We start from the raw sequence: 18,582 nt of genomic DNA, 5'->3' as shown, positions 1-18,582 counted from the left end.
AAGCTGAACATGCTCCGTTTTGAGTATTACAGTGAGTTCTGTCTGCTTTTCCTATTTATTTCGCGTTTTTGTTTTTGCGGCTCTTTCCAGTTTTTGTGACTGTGGAATTGATGGATTGATTGTGTGACTGCAGTACGTTGATTATTGCTTTCATTTTATGGGTCAACGGTCTCGTTAGAGAGTAAAATTCACGTTAAGTTGCTGTTTTGGGGGTCGTTTTTAAAAGTCCGGAACGGATTAATCCGTTTCGCATTCCTTTCTATGGGAAAGAGCGCCTTGGTTTTGGAACGCTTTGGTTTTGGAACGGAATTTCCGGAACGGATTAAGTTTGAGGACCGAGGTGCCGCTGTGTTGAGATCATGATGGTCAAAGGGAAGCAGGTTCTGTCCCCAGCTGCCCCCAACAGCTGTAGGATTATCCAAGTGGCTTAAACTAAGCCTCTCGGCTCCCAATAAGTGCAGGGGCTCAAGTTTCCTCCTAATTCATAGCCTGGGCAGGGGGCTCAGGAATAAGGGGCAGCCACTCTGCACGAGCTCAGAGGAAGCTACCTCTGAGCCCTTCGTAGTGGAAACAGGTTTGGGGGCATAAACCCAGCCCCAGCCCCTCCTTTTCTTCCGGTTCCGCCAAGGTACAGTTAGCCTGAAGACGGGAACAGGTGCATTTTTATAAACAAAGAAACCAGCTCCCAAAGGATTTATCTCTCTCTGCGCTGGAACCACTCTGCCTGTGCTCAGAGACTACTTCCGCTCACTCCTCCCCAGGATGGAGAAACGGATTCTTGCCTGAATATATTTTTAAAAGTGGGTTTAAAAGGCTACCACACCCTCCTCCCCAAGGGTTATGAAATGGATTCTTGCCTGTTTTTTGGGAAAGTGGGTGAGATACAATCTGTTTATGCTCAGGGGCTAACCCCACCCTCCTCCCCAAGGGTTATCAAATTGATAATTGCCAGTTTTTTTGGAAAGTGGGTGGGTGGGATGTACTCCTCCCCAAGGATTATGAAATTGATAATTGCCTGGTTTTTTGGAAAGTGGGTGAAATGCACTCTGATTATGCTCAGGGGCTACCCCACCCTCCTCCCCAAAGGTTATGAAATTGATTCTTGCCTTTTTTTTGGAAAGTGGCTGAGATGCACTCTGTTTAAGCTCAGGGACTACCCACCTTCCTCCCCAAGGGTTATCAATTTGATAATTGCCTGGGTGTGGGTTTTTGTGTGTTTTTTTGAAAGTAGGTGAGATGCACTCTACTTATGCTCAGGGGCAAACCCCACCCTTTCCACCCCGAGGACTGGGGAACCGTTTCCTCCCTAATAATAATAATAATAATAAATTTGGCCCTGTTCTAAGGGAAACTAAAAGAGAAGGCGGGGGGAAATCTGCCTGGGGGGGGGGTTGAAGCCCCCGGACCTGTTTTTTTCACCGAGAAAGAATCGGATGGGGACCTGAAGGGTGGGCATTTTCTGTTGCTGAGTCTGTGCAGAGAGACCCCCCCCCCTGCGCAGTCAGTGATGGAGGGTGTGGCTCACGAGCCCATCTCTCCCCCCCATAAAGAACCCCCCCCCCAGCGTACCCTCCCCGCTCCCAAAATACCGCGCAACCCCAAATTTTGTCATTTGGAGATGCGCTTTTTGCGCCAAATCACCCGGGCATCACCGCGCTCGCTATGGAAACCGGAGGTTAGATAGAGACGCGCGCGCGGAGGAGCCGCCACCCACCGCCTCTCCCCCCCACCCACAAATCAAACCAGCGGGGGCCCCCTCCTCTTTTTCGCCCCTTTGTGCTCAGGCTTGCAGGAGCTGGGGCTAGAGAGAGAGAGAAATAAAGAAAGAAAGAGATTAAACCATGCTATCCATTTTTGGCTAGCGCAGAGCGCAGGGAAGGAGAGGCGGTCTGAACCCCCCCCCCCCAGTTCCTGAGCCCCCCCTCTCTCCTTGGTGGGGTGCAGGTGGTCATTCTTCCAGTGCCAACCCACGCCCCCCCCACCCGGATTTTGAAAACCTCTCCAATTTCAGAACCTTTTTAACCAAGGATAAAGGAGAATTGATTATTTTTTCGCTCTTCTCCCAAATCTCCCATGGTGGTGGGCGGAATCTAAAGCTGGAAGGAGACCCCCCCCCCCTTTAAAAAAAAAAAGCATGCATCCCTTTCGCCACTAATCCCAAGCAAGAGGAGGCGATTGAAATGTCCTTTTGTATCTTGGAGCGGCAAAAAGGGGCGAGATAAGATTTTTATATTTTTTGGAGAGGGTTGCGTCCTCCCTAGATGCGCGCGCGCCCCCGCCCCGTTTCCAGCTGCAAATCGAGGGGTGCCTCGCAGACGCCGGGCAGGTAAGTTTGATTTTATTTTTAAAAAACTGTTTTTCCTCCTCTCCCCTCGTTTTCTTTCTTTTTTTCTGCCTCCATCATCCCTCTCTCTCTCTCTCTCTCTCGCACGCGAATCCAGGCTTCTCTCTATCCACCCCATTTTGCGTCTTCAGACAAAGAGATGGTTTGGACTCTGTGTCACGCTGACTGCAATGAGACCCCCCCCCCCAAAAAAGCAAGCAGGGGGCTCTTTCCCCTCCCCCCAGCTCACTCTCTGACATTTGCATTGTCCTATTAGAACCCATCCCCGAACAATAGCCGCAAAATATCCAACCCCAAAAAATAAAAGGAGAAAATAAATCGCAGAACAGTCCATTATTATCAGGGCGATTATTCCCAGACACACATCACTTGGGGTTTCGGGTTTGGGGGTGGGAATGGTCTGAGACCCAACAAGACCCCCCCCCCGGGTTTTATGTAGTGATGAGTATTTTTATTGATCGATCGATGGATCGCTTATAGCCTCTCGGTCCTTGAAATGGAAAAGAAAAGGGATTTTTTTTATAAAAAAAAGATGGATGAAGCTGTTTGGTCACTTGTAACTTCCGAAAGCATCCATTAGCTCTGTGGGGAGGAAAACGCACACACCTTGGGTTGCGGGTTCCTTCGGAACTCACCGCCACAAGATGCTGGTGTTGGTGGTTCCTTGCCCGCCTTCGGAATGAATCGGTTTATTTCCGTCGCTGACCAGAGAGCTCTCCTCCGCCTTTCAAAAGGGAGTGGGCAGTTTAGACGCTGCTTATTGGTGTTGGCCGCCAAATGGAAACTCCATGTGGATTTGAAGTCTATCTGCGATTACCAGGGGCTGGTAGAAGAGGCTGCTGTGACCTTGTAGGATTTCTCAAACTGCGGTTGCTGGATGGAAATGGACCCTGAAACACTTCCCTTATTGGGTTGACTTAAAAAAATAATAATACATTTCTACGGCCATTTGATGCATCCTCTTTCAATGTTTTCTTTGCCTCTGCAGCAAGAGCCCTGGAGTCTGAAGCTGGCCGTTTCTGAGCCTCGGTTGGCCACCTCTGTGAAATGGGTTGATACTGATATTCCTCCTTCCCTGTTATCCCATGTTACAGAAGTAGCTAACAGAAGCTCAACAGGGGCTTGGCAAAAAACGCAGATAAACCTCAGGTTTGGATCTGAGCTGGAGAGGAGCGAAATAAATAAGAAAGAACGCAGCGGCTCAGAGCATGTGCAGAGTACACACTCCTCCTTAAGTAAATCAAGGAAACAGATTTGTTTGGGATCTGGGGAAGGGACTGGATTTCATAACGAAGGATGCCTTGCTCTGAGAAAATCCCAGGAGCTGTGAAATAACTGCTGGGTGAGTTATTTAAATTCATTTAATGGAAAACATGGGCTTAATCGTTTTTTAAACAACAAAAAACCTGTATTTCACATTTAAAGACTGTTTTTCTTGTTTCGTTCTATTTTTTTTAAGATATCTTTTATTAAAGTTCCAATTTTACAATTCCAAAACAACATTTAACCAACTTTAAAATACCCAGCGACTTCCATTCTTCTTTTTCCATGGTTCGTTTTACATTTCACACATCCCTGCACCTTTCGCTATAACCGTTCAAATCGGTTTTCCGCTTTCACATCCATCAAATATTATTTTCCCCTGTTTTGTTCCAATCCACCCTGGTCTTCGGGAGACGGTTCACATATATTCTGGCCTGTTCAACCTCTTTTTCTTAACGCCGACATGCCGTTCATAACATGGGAATATTCTTCCCAACGTGGAGCAGGGGGGGAAGCGAAGGCAAGCAGCCACAAATCGCTAAAACGCCGTTCGCTGCTCCTGCTCAGGCTGCACAGAAGTAGAATTTCGGTTCCTGAAATTCTTTCCGATTGTGCAAGTAAAATATAACAGATGGAATTCTACAGGGTGGGGTCTTAAGTGTGTGGAAACAGTCCAGGTTCAAGGATCCCCAGATGGCGGAGGCGTCAGGTGTCATCCTGGCGCCCGAGAATCTTCACTCGGTGGCAAACGGCCAAAAGCAGAGTGCGAAATACGCCTGGCTAATTTCGAATGCCGTCTGGTGTGGCTTTTGAGACAGATGTTGGGCAAGAAATGTTTCAGAGAGAGAGAGAGAGAGAGAGAGGAAGGAAGGAAGGAAGGAAGGAAGGAAGAGGAGGTTTTCTCCTTTCCATTTTTAAAACTGTATTATGAAGCCTCTTGTGTTACTTGGGTGCGGGAGTGGATTAAATAAGAAAATACAGATATGTTAGATCTGGAACGGCATGGTAATAGATTTGGATGGCATGCGTTTTTATGGCACGAGAAAGTACATAAAGGATTTTGCAACCATATAATTAGGAGATCACTTTCTAAAGTGAGGGAATAATATAAAGACCTATTGGAACAAAAGACTCCATGGTGGTTGTCTCCAACAGAGGTAATGGCAATCAAAAAATGAAACAGGGACACAACATGGTCTACAGATAGGGACCTACTAATGGAGATAGATGGGGAATTATAATACATTAAGTACGCTATTAAATATAGAGTCGAAAACAATGTTTTTTTAAGACTGTGAGAGATATAAAATAATGATATTAAAACGCTAAAAAAAGGCAACGTAAAGTATTAATAAGGGAGATAAAAGGGGTGAGTTTGCGTTTACACTAGCCACAGGGGCACCAAATATATAATGTTATCTTGTAGTCTGTTAAATCTGGTGCCAAATTTCTGGATGCACTGAAAGCGATCGTTTCCCTCAGTGGCCCGCTCTCTCTTGAGAGGGAATACCACCACCAACAACCCCCCCCCCCAAAAAAACACCCCATAGAATTGCAATAAGCCCCCACGCTTTTTACTAAGGGTCTGCGATCGCCGCTATGACCGCTGGGACTCCAAGTATCGATTTGGGTGTTAAATGGGTCATTTTGACAGACAGCAGATCTATAGGACCTGGGGGGGGGAGAGATGGACGTTCATCTAAATAGGGTCAGATCCAGTGTCAGTCCTGCTCAGAGTAGACCTGTCAAAATCAATATGCCTACGGTCTGGCCATGCCTGTGGATTTTAACTGGTTGGATCCATCGGTAGTCAAGTTCAGAGTAGACCCGTCGGAATCAACGGCTAACAGTCCTGAAAGACCTACATTGGCTCCCAGGTTGTTTCTGAGCACAATTTAAAGGTTGGTGCTGAGGTTTAAAGCCCTAAACAGCCTCAGCCCAGTATCCCTGAAGGAGCGTCTCCACCCTGGACACCGGGGTCCATCTCCCGAGGGCCTTCTGGGGGTTCCCTCCCTGCGAGAAGCGAGGGTACAGGGAACCAGGTAGAGGGCCTTCTCAGTGGTGGCACTCTCCCATCAGACATCAAGGGAATAAACAACTACCTGACTTTTAGAAGACACCTGAATGCAGCCATGTTTAGGGAAGCTTTTAATGTTGGGTGTTTTTAATATTCTGTTGGGAGCCGCCCAGAGTGGCTGGGGAAACCCAGCCAGATGGGCAGGGTATAAATATTATTATTATTATTATTATTATTATTATTAGTCTTGTTGGTTTTAGCAGGTCTCCTCAATTGGATCCGACTGGGATAGGTCAGCATGAGACTTTCAAGCTCAGTGTTGTGGGTTCGAATCCCATGCCAGGCAAAGGGGGTTGGGCTAGATGACCACTAGGGTTCCCTTCCAGCTCTACAATTGTGTGATTTTAACTCCTGCTTGTTTTGGCTCTGTGATGTCCCGTGGCAGCGATGAGCAGGACCTAGGCTGAGAGCCCGACCCACCAGATTCCTCTGAATCCCACCGCTGACACCATGATCTCGGCAAAGGACAAGGCCAAGGCTCCGAAAGACAGCATGACTCTTCTTCCCTGCTTTTACTTTGTCGAGGTAAGCAGAACTTTTCCATCATAAATGCAGGTAAAGGTAAAGGGACTCCTGACTGTTAGGTCCAGTCGTGGCCGACTCTGGGGTTGCGGTGCTCATCTCGCTTTACTGGCCGAGGGAGCCGGCGTACAGCTTCTGGGTCATGTGGCCAGCATGACTGAGCCGCTTCTGGCGAACCAGAGCAGCGCATGGAAACGCCGTTTACCTTCCCACCAGAGTGGTACCTATTTATCTACTTGCACTTTGAGGTGCTTTTGAACTGCTAGGTTGGCAGGAGCAGGGACCGAGCAACGGGAGCTCACCCCGTCATTGCGGGGATTCGAACCGCCGACCTTCTGATCGGCAAGCCCTAGGGGTCCCTTTACCATTACCCAAAAGATAGCACCTTCTTCTCCCCCCGCCCTCTCCCCTTTGTCTCCCAGCTGCCCATTGTGGCTTCCTCGATTGTGACGCTCTACTTCTTGGAGTTGACGGACCTCTTCAAGCCCGCCAAGGTGGGTTTCCAGTGTTACGACCGGGCCCTTTCCATGCCCTATGTGGAGACCAACGAAGAGATGATCCCATTGCTCATGCTGCTCAGCTTGGCTTTCGCGGCCCCCGCGGCCTCCGTAAGTAGCCTTCCGGCCTCTCCTTCCCTCTTGGGTTTTTATTATAGCTACAGTCGGTAGAGGTGGAGGTTCTTAATCTGCGGCTCGTGGGTACGGGTCCCACACTGGGCAAAAGATTCTTGCTTTCCCACACCCAACCAGGGTTCCTCGGATGAAAATAGGGACATCATCATCATCATCATCGCCCTTGACTAGACTTAGCCATCCAGGGGACCTTTACCTTATAATTATTCTAGTTACAGGTAGGTAGCCGTGTTGGTCTGCCGTAGTCGAAACAAAATAAAAAAAAATTCCTTCTAGTAGCACCTTAGAGACCAACTAAGTTTGTTCTTGGTATGAGCTTTCAGATATCTGATATCTGAAGAAGTGTGCATGCACACGAAAGCTTATTATTATTATTATTATTATTATTATTATTATTATTCCCTGCCCAGCTGACATCAGCCACTCAGGGCGTCTTCCAACATATATAAAAACATAATGAAACATTAAACATAAGAAACCAAAATTATATACAGGCCTGCCTTCAAATGACTCGGGGGTTGGATAACTCCATCCCCTCCAACGTTTCTCCCCTGAAAAGAGGGACGTCCTATTCCATCCCCTCCAACGTTTCTCCCCTGAAAAGAGGGACGTCCTATTCCATCCCCTCCAATGTTTCTCCCCTGAAAAGAGGGACGTCCTATTCCATCCCCTCCAACGTTTCTCCCCTGAAAATAGGGACGTCCTATTCCATCCCTTCCAACGTTTCTCCCATGAAAACAGGGACGTCCTATTCCATCCCCTCCCATCCCTTATCAACCAGCCCTGCACACCTGGGCGGAGAAGTTGCCGGGAGGGGAGGGGCTTGCTCTGACCCCGCCCTCTTCCCTCTCTCCCTCTCAGATCATGGTGGGCGAAGGCATCATCTACTGTTTGCAGTCCAACGTCAAAGGCCGCGCCAGCTCTGAGGGCAGCATCAACGCCGGCGGCTGCAATTTCAACTCCTTCCTCCGCAGGACGGTCCGGTTCGTGGGTAAGTTCGTCCCCATCCTCTGGTAAAAGGTAAAGGTACCCCTGACCATTAGGTCCAACCCCTGACTCTGGGGTTGCGGCGCTCATCTCGCTTTATTGGCCAAGGGAGCCGGCGTCCAGCTTCCGGGTCATGTGGCCAGCAGGACTAAGCTGCTTCTGGCGAACCAGAGCAGCGCACGGAAACGCCGTTTACCTTCCCACCGGAGCGGTACCTATTTATCTACTTGCGCTGGCGTGCTTTCAGATTGCTAGGTTGGCAGGAGCAGGGACCGATCAACGGGAGCTCACCCTGTCATTGCGGGGATTCGAACCTTCTGATCGGCAAGTCCTAGGCTCTGTGGTTTAACCCACAGCGCCACCCACGTCCCTCTCCCCATCCTCTGAGCCCCCCCAAACCCCACTTTTCAGGGCATACACAGGGCAGAGACTGTCTGGCTCTCCCTTCTCATTCAGCCCTGCAGAAAAGAAAAGCACAAAATTCTTAGCATCCAAAAAAGAAAACTCCGTAGCTCAGTGGCAAACCATCTGCTTCCTTTTCCCCCCCTTTGCCAAATCATTTTGATTGATTTTCCAAATCTTAACCAATCAACCACAAACCAAAACCAATTCAATACAGTTTTTCAGCATTCCCACACTCTGTCCTCGATGCATTCAAAATTTCCTGCAGTTATTTCTAATTCACGTTTCATTCTCTATCGTTATCCTTAGCGGGGATTTTGGTTTGTTATTTTTAACCTATTATCCTTCTCCATCTGCTATCTGTTTGCCAATTCCTGCAGGTGCTATATTTTCACACTTCCGAAAGCTGCGGTTGCTCGTGAAACAGCATTTGGTCGATAATTATTATTTCTAAAATAAACCCCCATCCTTCTGTGTGCACGAGAACCTAATAGTTTGCATTCGTTAGATGTTCTCCCTTTGCTTCTTAATTAAGCACGGTCTGCTTTGTTCAAGATTCTTCCAGCCCAAATCCACTCTAATTTCCAGTCCATTTATGTCCTTCCTCCTCTCATGGTCTATTGTCCATTTCAAAACAGGAATTTCAATGACATCCACCTTATTGAGCTGATTTACGTCTAAGCTAAACAAGCTCTCACTTAGGGTCTCAGTCTCTTGGGGGCCCCAAAAAAATTAAAGGAAAAAAACATCTGGATGTACATTTCCAAAATATAAGAAACAAACAGAATAAAACCTACGAACAGCAACAGTGTTTTGTGTTGTGTAGGCTCCTGTGATGTAAGTCATGGCCCCCGCCTGCTTCCTAAAATATCATTGCTTTGCTCCTTTCTATATATAGGGTGCCTACATTCTGCTAGGGACGCAGGTGGCGCTGTGGGTAAAACCACAGAGCCTAGGGCTTGCCAATCGCATGGTCGGCGGTTCGAATCCCCGCGGCGGGGTGAGCTCCCGTCGTTCGGTCCCAGCTCCTGCCCACCTAGCAGTTCGAAAGCACGTCAAAGTGCAAGTAGATAAATAGGGACCGCTTTATAGCGGGAAGGTAAAGGGCGTTTCCGTGTGCTGCGCTGGTGCTGGCTCGCCAGAGCAGCTTCGTCACGCTGGCCACGTGACCCGGAAGTGTCTTCGGACGGCGCCGGCTCACAGCCTCTTGAGCGAGATGAGCGTGCAACCCTAGAGTCGGACACGACTGGCCCGTACGGGCAGGGGTGCCTTTACCTTTACCTTACATTCTTCTATTTATCATTATTAGTAGTTTGCATCATATGTTTGCACCTATTCCATGTTTTAGCAAGTTTCTAGAGACCAGATGATGAGTCTTTGTAAACAGTGTTCCTAAAGGAACTTTAGAAATGTGTTTGCATTATTCAGTTTGTTATGTATCAAAAACCACTTTGAGTTGGAGCTTAATAAACATTTCACTATTCATATACCGTATTTTTTGCTCTATGACTCACTTTTCCCCTCCTAAAAAGTAAGGGGAAATGTGTGTGCGTCTTATGGAGCGAATGCAGGCTGCGCAGCTATCCCAGAAGCCAGAACAGCAAGAGGGATTGCTGCTTTCACTGCACAACAATCCCTCTTGCTGTTCTGGCTTCTGAGATTCGGAATAATTTTTTTCTTGTTTTCCTCCTCCAAAAACTAGGTGCGTCTTGTGGTCTGGTGCATCTTATAGAGCGAAAAATACGGTACTTCTTCTTAACGGCATTTCAGTCCCACGATGACTTCGATAAAACAAATCTTTTGTGACGTGCAAATGTCTTGAGATACCTCTGAAGTCCATAAATGACCATGTAACAGATATTCCGCACACACAAAAAGTGACCATTTGTTGTGGACAAAGGATAGCTGGACATAGAAAGGGGCCCCCCATGACCTTCAGGGGCTGAGGGCCGCATCAAACCTAAATCCGGCCCTCTCCGTGGGTTTGGAGAGATGGATAAGGACCCCAACCCCAGGCTTGCTGTTTCTCTGCCCCTGGGCTCCATTCCTGCGGGAAACAAATCTCTAATGTCCCGGCAGGTGTGCACGTTTTCGGGCTTTGCGCCACGGCCCTCGTGACGGACGTGATCCAGCTGGCCACCGGGTACCACGCCCCGTTCTTCCTGACAGTCTGCAAGCCCAACTACACGCTCCTGGGCATCTCCTGCGATGCCAATCCTTACATCACACAGGATATCTGTTCGGGGCAAGACCAGCACGCCATCCTCTCGGCCAGGTGAGGCCGGGACGCTGTTCCGAAATTCGGTGGTCAAATTGGCGAAAATGTACAAAACGGGAAACAAAGTTTGTTGGAAATGTAAAAATAAATTTGGGGACCTTTATCATATGTGGTGGCCATGCAAGAAAACGAAAAGATTTTGGAACCTGATATATGATGAATTAAAGAAACTTTTTAGATACACCTTCCAAAAAAACCCAGAGGCATTCCTATTAGGGGTAATAGGGGATGAAATAAAAGAAGAAGACCGTAAGTTATTTCGATATGCAATGGTGGCAGCTAGGGTGCTTGTAGCACAAAAATGGAAGTCATCAGAGATTCCAACAGGTAATTTTTTTTGAATATGCTGAAATAGCAATAATGACAAATAAAATTCGACACCAAAAAGGGTCAAAGTTCACAGAAGAATGGAGTAAATTTATGACATACAGCGGTGCCTCGCAAGACGAAATTAATTCATTCTGCGAGTTTTTTCGTTCTGTGAGTTTTTTCGCATTGCGAAGCACCACTGTGTATTGACGGTTTCCCATAGGAATGCATTGGCGGTTTTTTAAAAAAAGGCACAAGACGTTTCGTCTTGCGAAGCAAACCCATAGGGAAATCCGTCTTGCGAAGCAACTCAGAAAACGGAAAACTCTTTCGTCTTGCGAGTTTTTCGTCTTCCGAGGCATTCGTCTTGCGAGGTACCACTGTATATAGAATGGAACTGTAGAAGTTTAAGAACTACAGCAGGATTAGGATAATTCCTGTCACGTGTGTAGAAAAACAGAAGAAACTGTAAGAGGAGATGTGCATTGTGAAAACCACAACTGGGAGGGAAAGAAGTCGAGGCGCAATATAGCGCAATCTAAAATTCGGTGGTGGTGACCGCCGCCCGCTGGAGCTAAGCGGGGGCCCCCGAATCGCCCCCACTCTGCACCCCAGCTTGCAGCAATTGTTTCTATATTACATTTCCTTTCCCCCCTTTCCTCTCCCCAGGAAAACGTTCCCTTCGCAGCATGCCACGCTCTCTGCTTTTGCCGCCGTCTACGTGTCGGTGAGTCCCCGGTCCCCGTCCGCGATCCGCTGGCTGTAGGATCAGAATCGGCTGCTGATTCCTGGGAAGCAACTCTGTGATCCAGGCTAGGGTGGGGTTGAGGACAGTGGTACCTCGGGTTACATACGCTTCAGGTTACAGACTCCGCTAGCCCAGAAATAGTGCTTCAGGTTAAGAACTTTGCTTCAGGATGAGAACAGAAATCGTGCTCTGACGGCGCGGCAGCAGCAGCAGGAGGCCCCATTAGCTAAAGTGGTCCTTCAGGTTAAAAACAGTTTCAGGTTAAGAACGGACCTCCGGAACGAATTAAGTACTTAACCCGAGGTACCACTGTATTGGGCTGCAACAAGGCCCCAACCCCAATCTGCTTCGGTTTCAAGCCTTCGCAGCAAGGGTGGTGAATTTTGCAATCTTTAAAATTACGTTCTTGTTTTTTAAAATGTTTTTATTAGCAATTTTAACATAACATATCATATTCATTATTTTCCCCCTTTTTCCCACCCCCCAAACCCTCCCCCAGGACTTCCCTCAGTTCCCCTCTCTGATTTCTCAGCACGTCTTATTCTCTGCATGTTATAAAATTAGACAAATCCTTACATTACCTGTCTACCGTGTCATCAGTCAATAAATCTGTGCATGCTTATTCAAAACCTGCCAATTCATTTTGTTGTCTTTCTAAGTAATTTGTGAAAAGTTCCCATTCTTCTTTAAAGTCACAGTTGTCCATGTTCCACAGTTTGTATGTCCGTTTGGCCAGTTCTGCGTAGTTCATCCATCTATCTTGCCACTGTTCTTTTGCCGGGGTTTCCTCATTCTTCCATCCTAAAATTATGTTTCCAAAAGTTTAGCATGTATACTTTGTCATTTTTCCAACTCCCTGCCCTGTTTTCCACGGCGTGGTGGCAAACGTTGAAGGGCAGGACCTTAATTGTGGTGGCCCCCTTAGCCGTGCTCCCCCAACGGGAGCCCACAGCCATGCCCCCAATGAGTCCATAGCATCTCCACCCCCCATCTTTCATCCCGGATGCCGGGGTCCAGCTCCCAGGGTCTTCTGGCAGAAGTTAAGTTACAGGGAACCAGGCACAGGGCCTTCTCGGTGGTGGCACCCACCCTGTGGAACACCCTCAAGGAGATAAATAACTACCTATAATAATAATAATTTATTATTTATACCCCACCCATCTGGCTGAGTTTCCCCAGCCACTCTGGGCGGCTCCCAATCAAATGTTAAAAACAGCACAGCATTAAATATTAAAAACTTCCCTAAACAGGGCTGCCTTCAGATGTCTTTTAAAGATAGGATAGCTGCTTATTTCCTTCACATCTGAAGGGAGGGCATTCCACAGTGCAGGCACCACCACCGAGAAGGCCCTCTGCCTGGTTCCCTGTAACCTCACTACTCGCAATGAGGGAACTGCCAGAAGGCCCTCGGCACTGGATCTCAGTGTCCGGGCTGGACGATGGGGGTGGAGACACTCCTTCAGGTATACTGGACCAAAGATGTTTAGGGCTTTCAAGGTCAGCACCAACACTTTGAATTGTGCTCGGAACGTACTGGGAGCCAATGCAGATCTCTCAGGACCGGTGTTATATGGTCTCAGCAGCTGCTCCCAGTCCCCAGTCTAGCTGCCGTATTCTGGATTAATTGCAGTTTCTGGGTCACCTTCACAGGTAGCCCCACATAGAGCGCATTGCAGTAGTCCAAGCATGAGATAACCAGAGCATGCACCACTCTGGCCAGACAGTCCGCGGGCAGGGAGGGTCTCATCCTGCATCCCAGATGGAGCTGCCCTGGACACAGAATTGACCTGTGCCCCCATGGACAGCTGTGTGTCCAAAACGACCCCCAGGCTGCACACCTGGTTCTTCAGGGGCACAATTGCCCCATTCAGGACCAGGGAGTCCTCCACACCCGCCTGCCACCCCAAAACAGTACTCCTGTCTTGTCAGGATTCAACCTCAGTCTGTTAGCCGCCATCCATCCTCCAACCGCCTCCAGACACACACACAGGACCTTCACTCGTTCTGATTTAAAGGAGAGGTAGAGCTGGGTGAACCACCTGACTTTTAGAAAGCATCAGAAGTTTTTTTTTTATTTAAATGTGATGTTTTATTACGTTTCAAAAAGCGCCTTCACGACCCCCTCCGTCAATCTTTGCAGATGTACTTCAACTCCATCATCTCCGACAGCACCAAACTCCTCAAACCCATCCTGGTCTTCGCCTTCGCCATCGCGGCCGGGATCTGCGGCCTGACGCAGATCACACAGTACCGCAGCCACCCCATCGACGTCTACGTGGGTTTCCTGATCGGGTCCGGCATCGCAGCATACCTGGCAAGTCTCTGGGCATGTTTAGCCTGGAGAAGAGGAGGTTAAGGGATGATATGATAGCCATGTTCAAATATATAAAAGGATGTCACATAGAGGAGGGAGAAAGGTTGTTTTCTGCTGCTCCAGAGAAGCGGACACGGAGCAATGGATCCAAACTACAAGAAAGAAGATTCCACCTAAACATTAGGAAGAACTTCCTGCCAGTAAGAGCTGTTTGACAGTGGAATTGGCTGCCAAGGAGTGTGGTGGAGTCTCCTTCTTTGGAGGTCTTTAAGCAGAGGCTTGACAACCATATGTCAGGAGTGCTCTGATGGTGTTTCCTGCTTGGCAGGGGGTTGGACTCGATGGCCCTTGTGGTCTCTTCCAACTCTATGATTCTATGATTCTCCTAATACCCCTTTCCCGGACTTTGGGGGGGACACAGGGGTTGGGGGCACCTCGCTGAAGCTCAAGAGGTCCGCGGCGAGTCGGGGCCCGGGTGGGCGAACACGTGGGAATGTTCAGGGAGACAGGAGAGGATATATTGATTATTAAAATCCTTTCTAACTTGCGCTGGCAAGTTCTATATTACAGGGGCCAGCAAACCTTTTCAGCAGCGGGCCGGTCCACCGTCCCTCAGACCTTGTTGGAGGCTGGACTATATTTTGAAAAATAATAATAATAATGAACGAATTCCTATGCCCCACAAATAACCCAGAGATGCATTTTAAATAAAGGGACACATTCTACTCATGTAAAAACACACTGATTCCTGGCCGTCCGCGGGCCAGAATGAGAAGGCGATTGGGCCAGATCCGGCCCCCGGGCCTTAGGTTGCCTACCCATGACCTATAGAGTCCTTAAGTGTCTTCCCTATCGGTAGGAGGAAACAACAGAGGCCACGCAGACGACACAAAAGGAAAGAGGGATGAGGAGGGATGAGGGAACCGAGCGAGCTCAGGCTCCAACTCTTCAACTTGTCGTTTCTGCAACCTCCAGATGTAATATCTGGTTAAACAATGTGAGAAACGTGAGGCTGGACCAGGCAGATCTTCCCTACAAGTTATTTAGGAAATAGAGGACATCTTTGCATGCTCTTGTTATAAGAAAAAACCTGCTCCTTTTCCTTTATGGGGTACCCAAGAGCCCGTCTAGAGTCCTTAAGTGGCTTCCCTATCGGTAGGAGGAAATAATAGAGGCCAAGCAGAAAATATTGAAAAGCAAAGCAGCTAGTAAGCCTGATCTTTATGTTCGCGGAACCGGAAATCGCTTCTGCACATGCCCAGACACCAAAAATTTAGATAAATAGATAGATTAGATAGATGATAGATAGATAGATAGATAGATGATAGATAGAGATAGATAGATAGATAGATAGATAGATAGATAGATAGATAGATGATAGATAGATGATAGATAGATAGATGATAGATAGATGATAGATAGATAGATAGATGATAGATAGATATAGATGATAGATAGATAGATAGATAGATGACAGATGATAGATAGATAGATAGATAGATAGATAGATAGATATAGATAGATAGATGATAGATAGACAGACAGATAATGTTTTGGAAATGTACATCCAGTTCCCCCCCCTTTAATTTTTTTTGGGAGCCCCCAAGAGAGTGGGGCCCTAAGCTGTAGCTTGTTTAGCTTAGACGTAAATCCAGCACCGGTCTTTAACACCTGCCGTCTCCTGCCCCCAAACAGGCCTACCACGCCGTGGGCAACTTCCGCGCTCCGGCCGAGAAGGCCCCGTCCAACCCCCCCGCCAAGGACGCTTTGCGGGCCCTGACCCAGCGAGGCCACGACTCGGTCTACCACCAGAACAAGTCAGTCAGCACTGATGAGCTGAACCCGCAGACACGGCTGGAGGGCATCAACCGTCAGGTCCAGCGGGAGAAGAACTCCCTGGGCAGCCTGAAGCGGGCCAGCGTCGACGTGGACCTCCTGGCCCCCCGCAGCCCCATGGGCAAGGAGAATATGGTCACCTTCAGCAATACGCTGCCCAGGGTCAACACGCCCTCGATGGACGACCCCGCTCGCCGCCACATGACCATCCACGTCCCCGTGGACGCCTCGCGGTCCAAGCAGCTGATCACCGAATGGAAGCAAAAGTCCGTCGAAGGCCGGGGGATGACCTTGGCCGAGGAAGTGGCCCGGCGAGTCGGCTCCGATTGCTTGGTCGGAGAGGACGACGAACATATCCCGCCGTCGCTGTACCCGACTGTCCAGGCCCGGACGGCCGAGCGCGCAGCCATGGGGCCCCGGGTCCTCATCCAGCCGAGACCCGGAGCGACCCAGCTGGTCCACATCCCCGAAGAAAGCCAGGCGAACGCCGGGGCCAACATTTCGCCCAAGAGCAGCTCGGCCGTGCGGGCGAAATGGATGATGATGGCCGAGAAAGGGTCAGCGTCACAGAGAGTGGCCAACCCGCCGCGCCTGATGCAGGTCATCGCCATGTCCAAGCAGCCGGGGATGGTTTCGGTGACGCCCAAACATTCGGAGACGTCTTCGTCGTCCACCAGCTCCGATTCCTCGCAGTACCGGTCGCCGTCGGAACGGGACAGCTCCAGCGTCGTCACCATCGACGCCCACGCCCCACACCATCCGGTCGTGCACCTGTCGTCCGGGAACGGGCCGTGGGAATGGAAAGCCACGCAGAAAGTGCCGGACGGGATGGACGCTTACGAGCTGAACGACATGGCCAAGGATTTCCGCGGCTTCCGGCCGGCCAAGAGCGCTGGCGTCTCCCCGGGGTCGTCGGTCAGCGACATCGAGCAAGACGAGCCGCGGTACGGCAGCGTGGCCACCATCAACGTGGCGGCGGGAGTGGGGGGTGGCGAGACCAGCCCGGCGGAAAACATGCTGGGGGGGCCCAGCCGCGAGTCGACACTGCGCCGCAAGCCGACGAGCCTGACAGTCGGAGAGAAGGACGGCCAGGCGGAGGAGACGGAAAACTTCTACAAGAAGATGCAAGTTAACCGGCGGTTCAAAGACTAGGTCCGACCTGCGGGGCCAAAACAGGATGGGGACGATTCCTCCCGTTTCCAAAAATAAAATTGATTTCGGTCACCGTCTCCGTGGCAAAGATCTCCGTTTACCGAGCGTCGAACAGCGGGGACCCGGTGTCTACTTTGGGGAAGCTCTGTGGACCAAATTTTGGGGATTCTCTGCTGTTTTTTAGCCCAGGAATTGCCTGTCCCTCTTCTGGATTATCGCAGGGACATTGAGGGACCGCTGAAGGGATTGTTTTTTAAATACCCAACCAATTATCGGTGCTGTTGATTTTCAGGACAAGTGTAATTTATTCGTAACTACTGATTGTAAAGCCAGCCAGAGCGGGGAGCCTGGCATGGGGTGGTTTAAATATTACGGAAGGGACGCAGGACTGTACCCCTTGGTACGATCTCCCATCGCCCTGGAGCCAACACATTTTTGCAAAATGGGAGGGTGTGTCGTATTTGGAAAGTCAAGGTGGGCGGGTAATTTAGCTTGCAAGATGACGCCTCGGATGATTTGGAGACGTTTTCTTTGTCTCCAATGCAAGCAGGGAGGGAATCTGTAAATACCTGGGGTGCCCAAAGGAGACAGAAGAGGAGGAGATGATAAAAGCCTTGGAAAAAGATAGGATGTCCGGCTAGGGTGCCGGGGGAACAGAAGAATCCGCCGTGTCCGTTCTTCCCTGCAGCGGCCAAGGAGAGTATAATAATAATAATTTATTATTTGTACCCCGCCCATCTGGCTGGGTTTCTCCAGATTATACCAGGAGGCGACAAATGTGGTTTACCCGAAGCATTTAGTCTCTGGAGATAGACTGCCCCTGTCCTTGGGGGCTCTGGCTGTTGGCAGGCCCCCCAGCGAGCATCAGACGTTATCAGGCCGATACGTTTTGTTTGGGGGAGGCGAAGGGGGCATTCTTGGGGTGCTGGATTCTGCCCTCCCCCCAAAATTGGCACAAAGCGAAGGCAGAACTAGTGGGATTGGGGAGACCCCGGTTGCCCTGTCTGGAGAAAAACGGTGGCCTTTATTAGTCACGAGGCTTGTGGGGCAGAATCCGTCGTGCCCCTAAAGATGTGATGGGGAGATATGCGTATTATGAGGGTTTATAGCGTGGCATGGCTCAGTGGTTGGAGTAGGGAAGGAATGTAAAATGTATAGCCTTATGGGGGGGCGCCTTTGGGGTTGTAGAGGGGATGGCACCCCCTCTTCGCATGAGATGGGTTTATTAACTTGGGGGGCGGGATGGGAAGGGAGGAATGGGGCTCGATTTTGAGATGCAACGTTACCGAGACGTCAAAATTGGAAGTTACCACCGTAAGATCCAGTATTGCTATAGACCAGGTTTCCTCAAACTCAGCCCTCCAGATGTTTTGGACTACAACTCCCATCATCCCTGACCACCAGTCCTGCTAGCTAGGGATCATGGGAGTTGTAGTTCCAAAACATCTGGAGGGCCGAGTTTGACGAAGCCTGCTATAGACAACCAGATGTTTAAACTCACTTCCGGGTGATGGGATTTGGAGTCTGGCGACATCCAAAAGGGCGTCAGGTTAAGAAGGCAGGTTTAGGAAGTTTAAGTAAACCAGGAATTCCCTTGCTGCCGAAAATTGAATACCCCTTTCATGATTACACGTTATTTATCCTCTTCCTGTTCACGGAGTTTCCTGAAAGAGGAAGTAGCCACGGTTTCCGCCAATTTGACGGAATTGCATTTTTAA

General features: G+C 49.3%; 1 protein-coding gene across 1 annotated transcript; it reads left to right on the top strand.

Moving 5' to 3' along the window:
• Positions 1 to 1,726: 1,726 nt before the first annotated feature.
• On the top strand, positions 1,727 to 18,352 carry PLPPR3 (phospholipid phosphatase related 3). Its single transcript, XM_083421540.1, has 8 exons — positions 1,727 to 2,326; positions 6,070 to 6,209; positions 6,629 to 6,814; positions 7,700 to 7,829; positions 10,307 to 10,502; positions 11,484 to 11,541; positions 13,703 to 13,876; positions 15,572 to 18,352. Exons 2-8 carry the CDS (start codon positions 6,135 to 6,137, stop codon positions 16,862 to 16,864), a joined length of 2,112 nt encoding a protein of 703 aa, XP_083277666.1. The 5' UTR covers positions 1,727 to 2,326; positions 6,070 to 6,134; the 3' UTR covers positions 16,865 to 18,352.
• The last annotated feature ends 230 nt before the right edge of the window (positions 18,353 to 18,582 follow it).

The sequence above is a fragment of the Podarcis tiliguerta genome, assembly GCF_965153285.1.
Source record: "Podarcis tiliguerta genome assembly, chromosome: 18".
In the NCBI taxonomy this organism is placed as follows: Eukaryota; Metazoa; Chordata; class Lepidosauria; order Squamata; family Lacertidae; genus Podarcis; species Podarcis tiliguerta.
Note: the sequence above shows the minus strand (reverse complement) of the source record. Positions and strands in the feature narration are given on the sequence as shown.

Coding starts and splice junctions, on each gene's coding strand:
- PLPPR3 (XM_083421540.1), top strand. CDS start 6,135: ATGATCTCGGCAAAGGACAAGGCCAAGGCTCCGAAAGACAGCATGACT. Junction 7,830..10,306: donor CAGGACGGTCCGGTTCGTGG/GTAAGTTCGTCC, acceptor ATGTCCCGGCAG/GTGTGCACGTTTTCGGGCTT. Junction 13,877..15,571: donor CCGGCATCGCAGCATACCTG/GCAAGTCTCTGG, acceptor GCCCCCAAACAG/GCCTACCACGCCGTGGGCAA.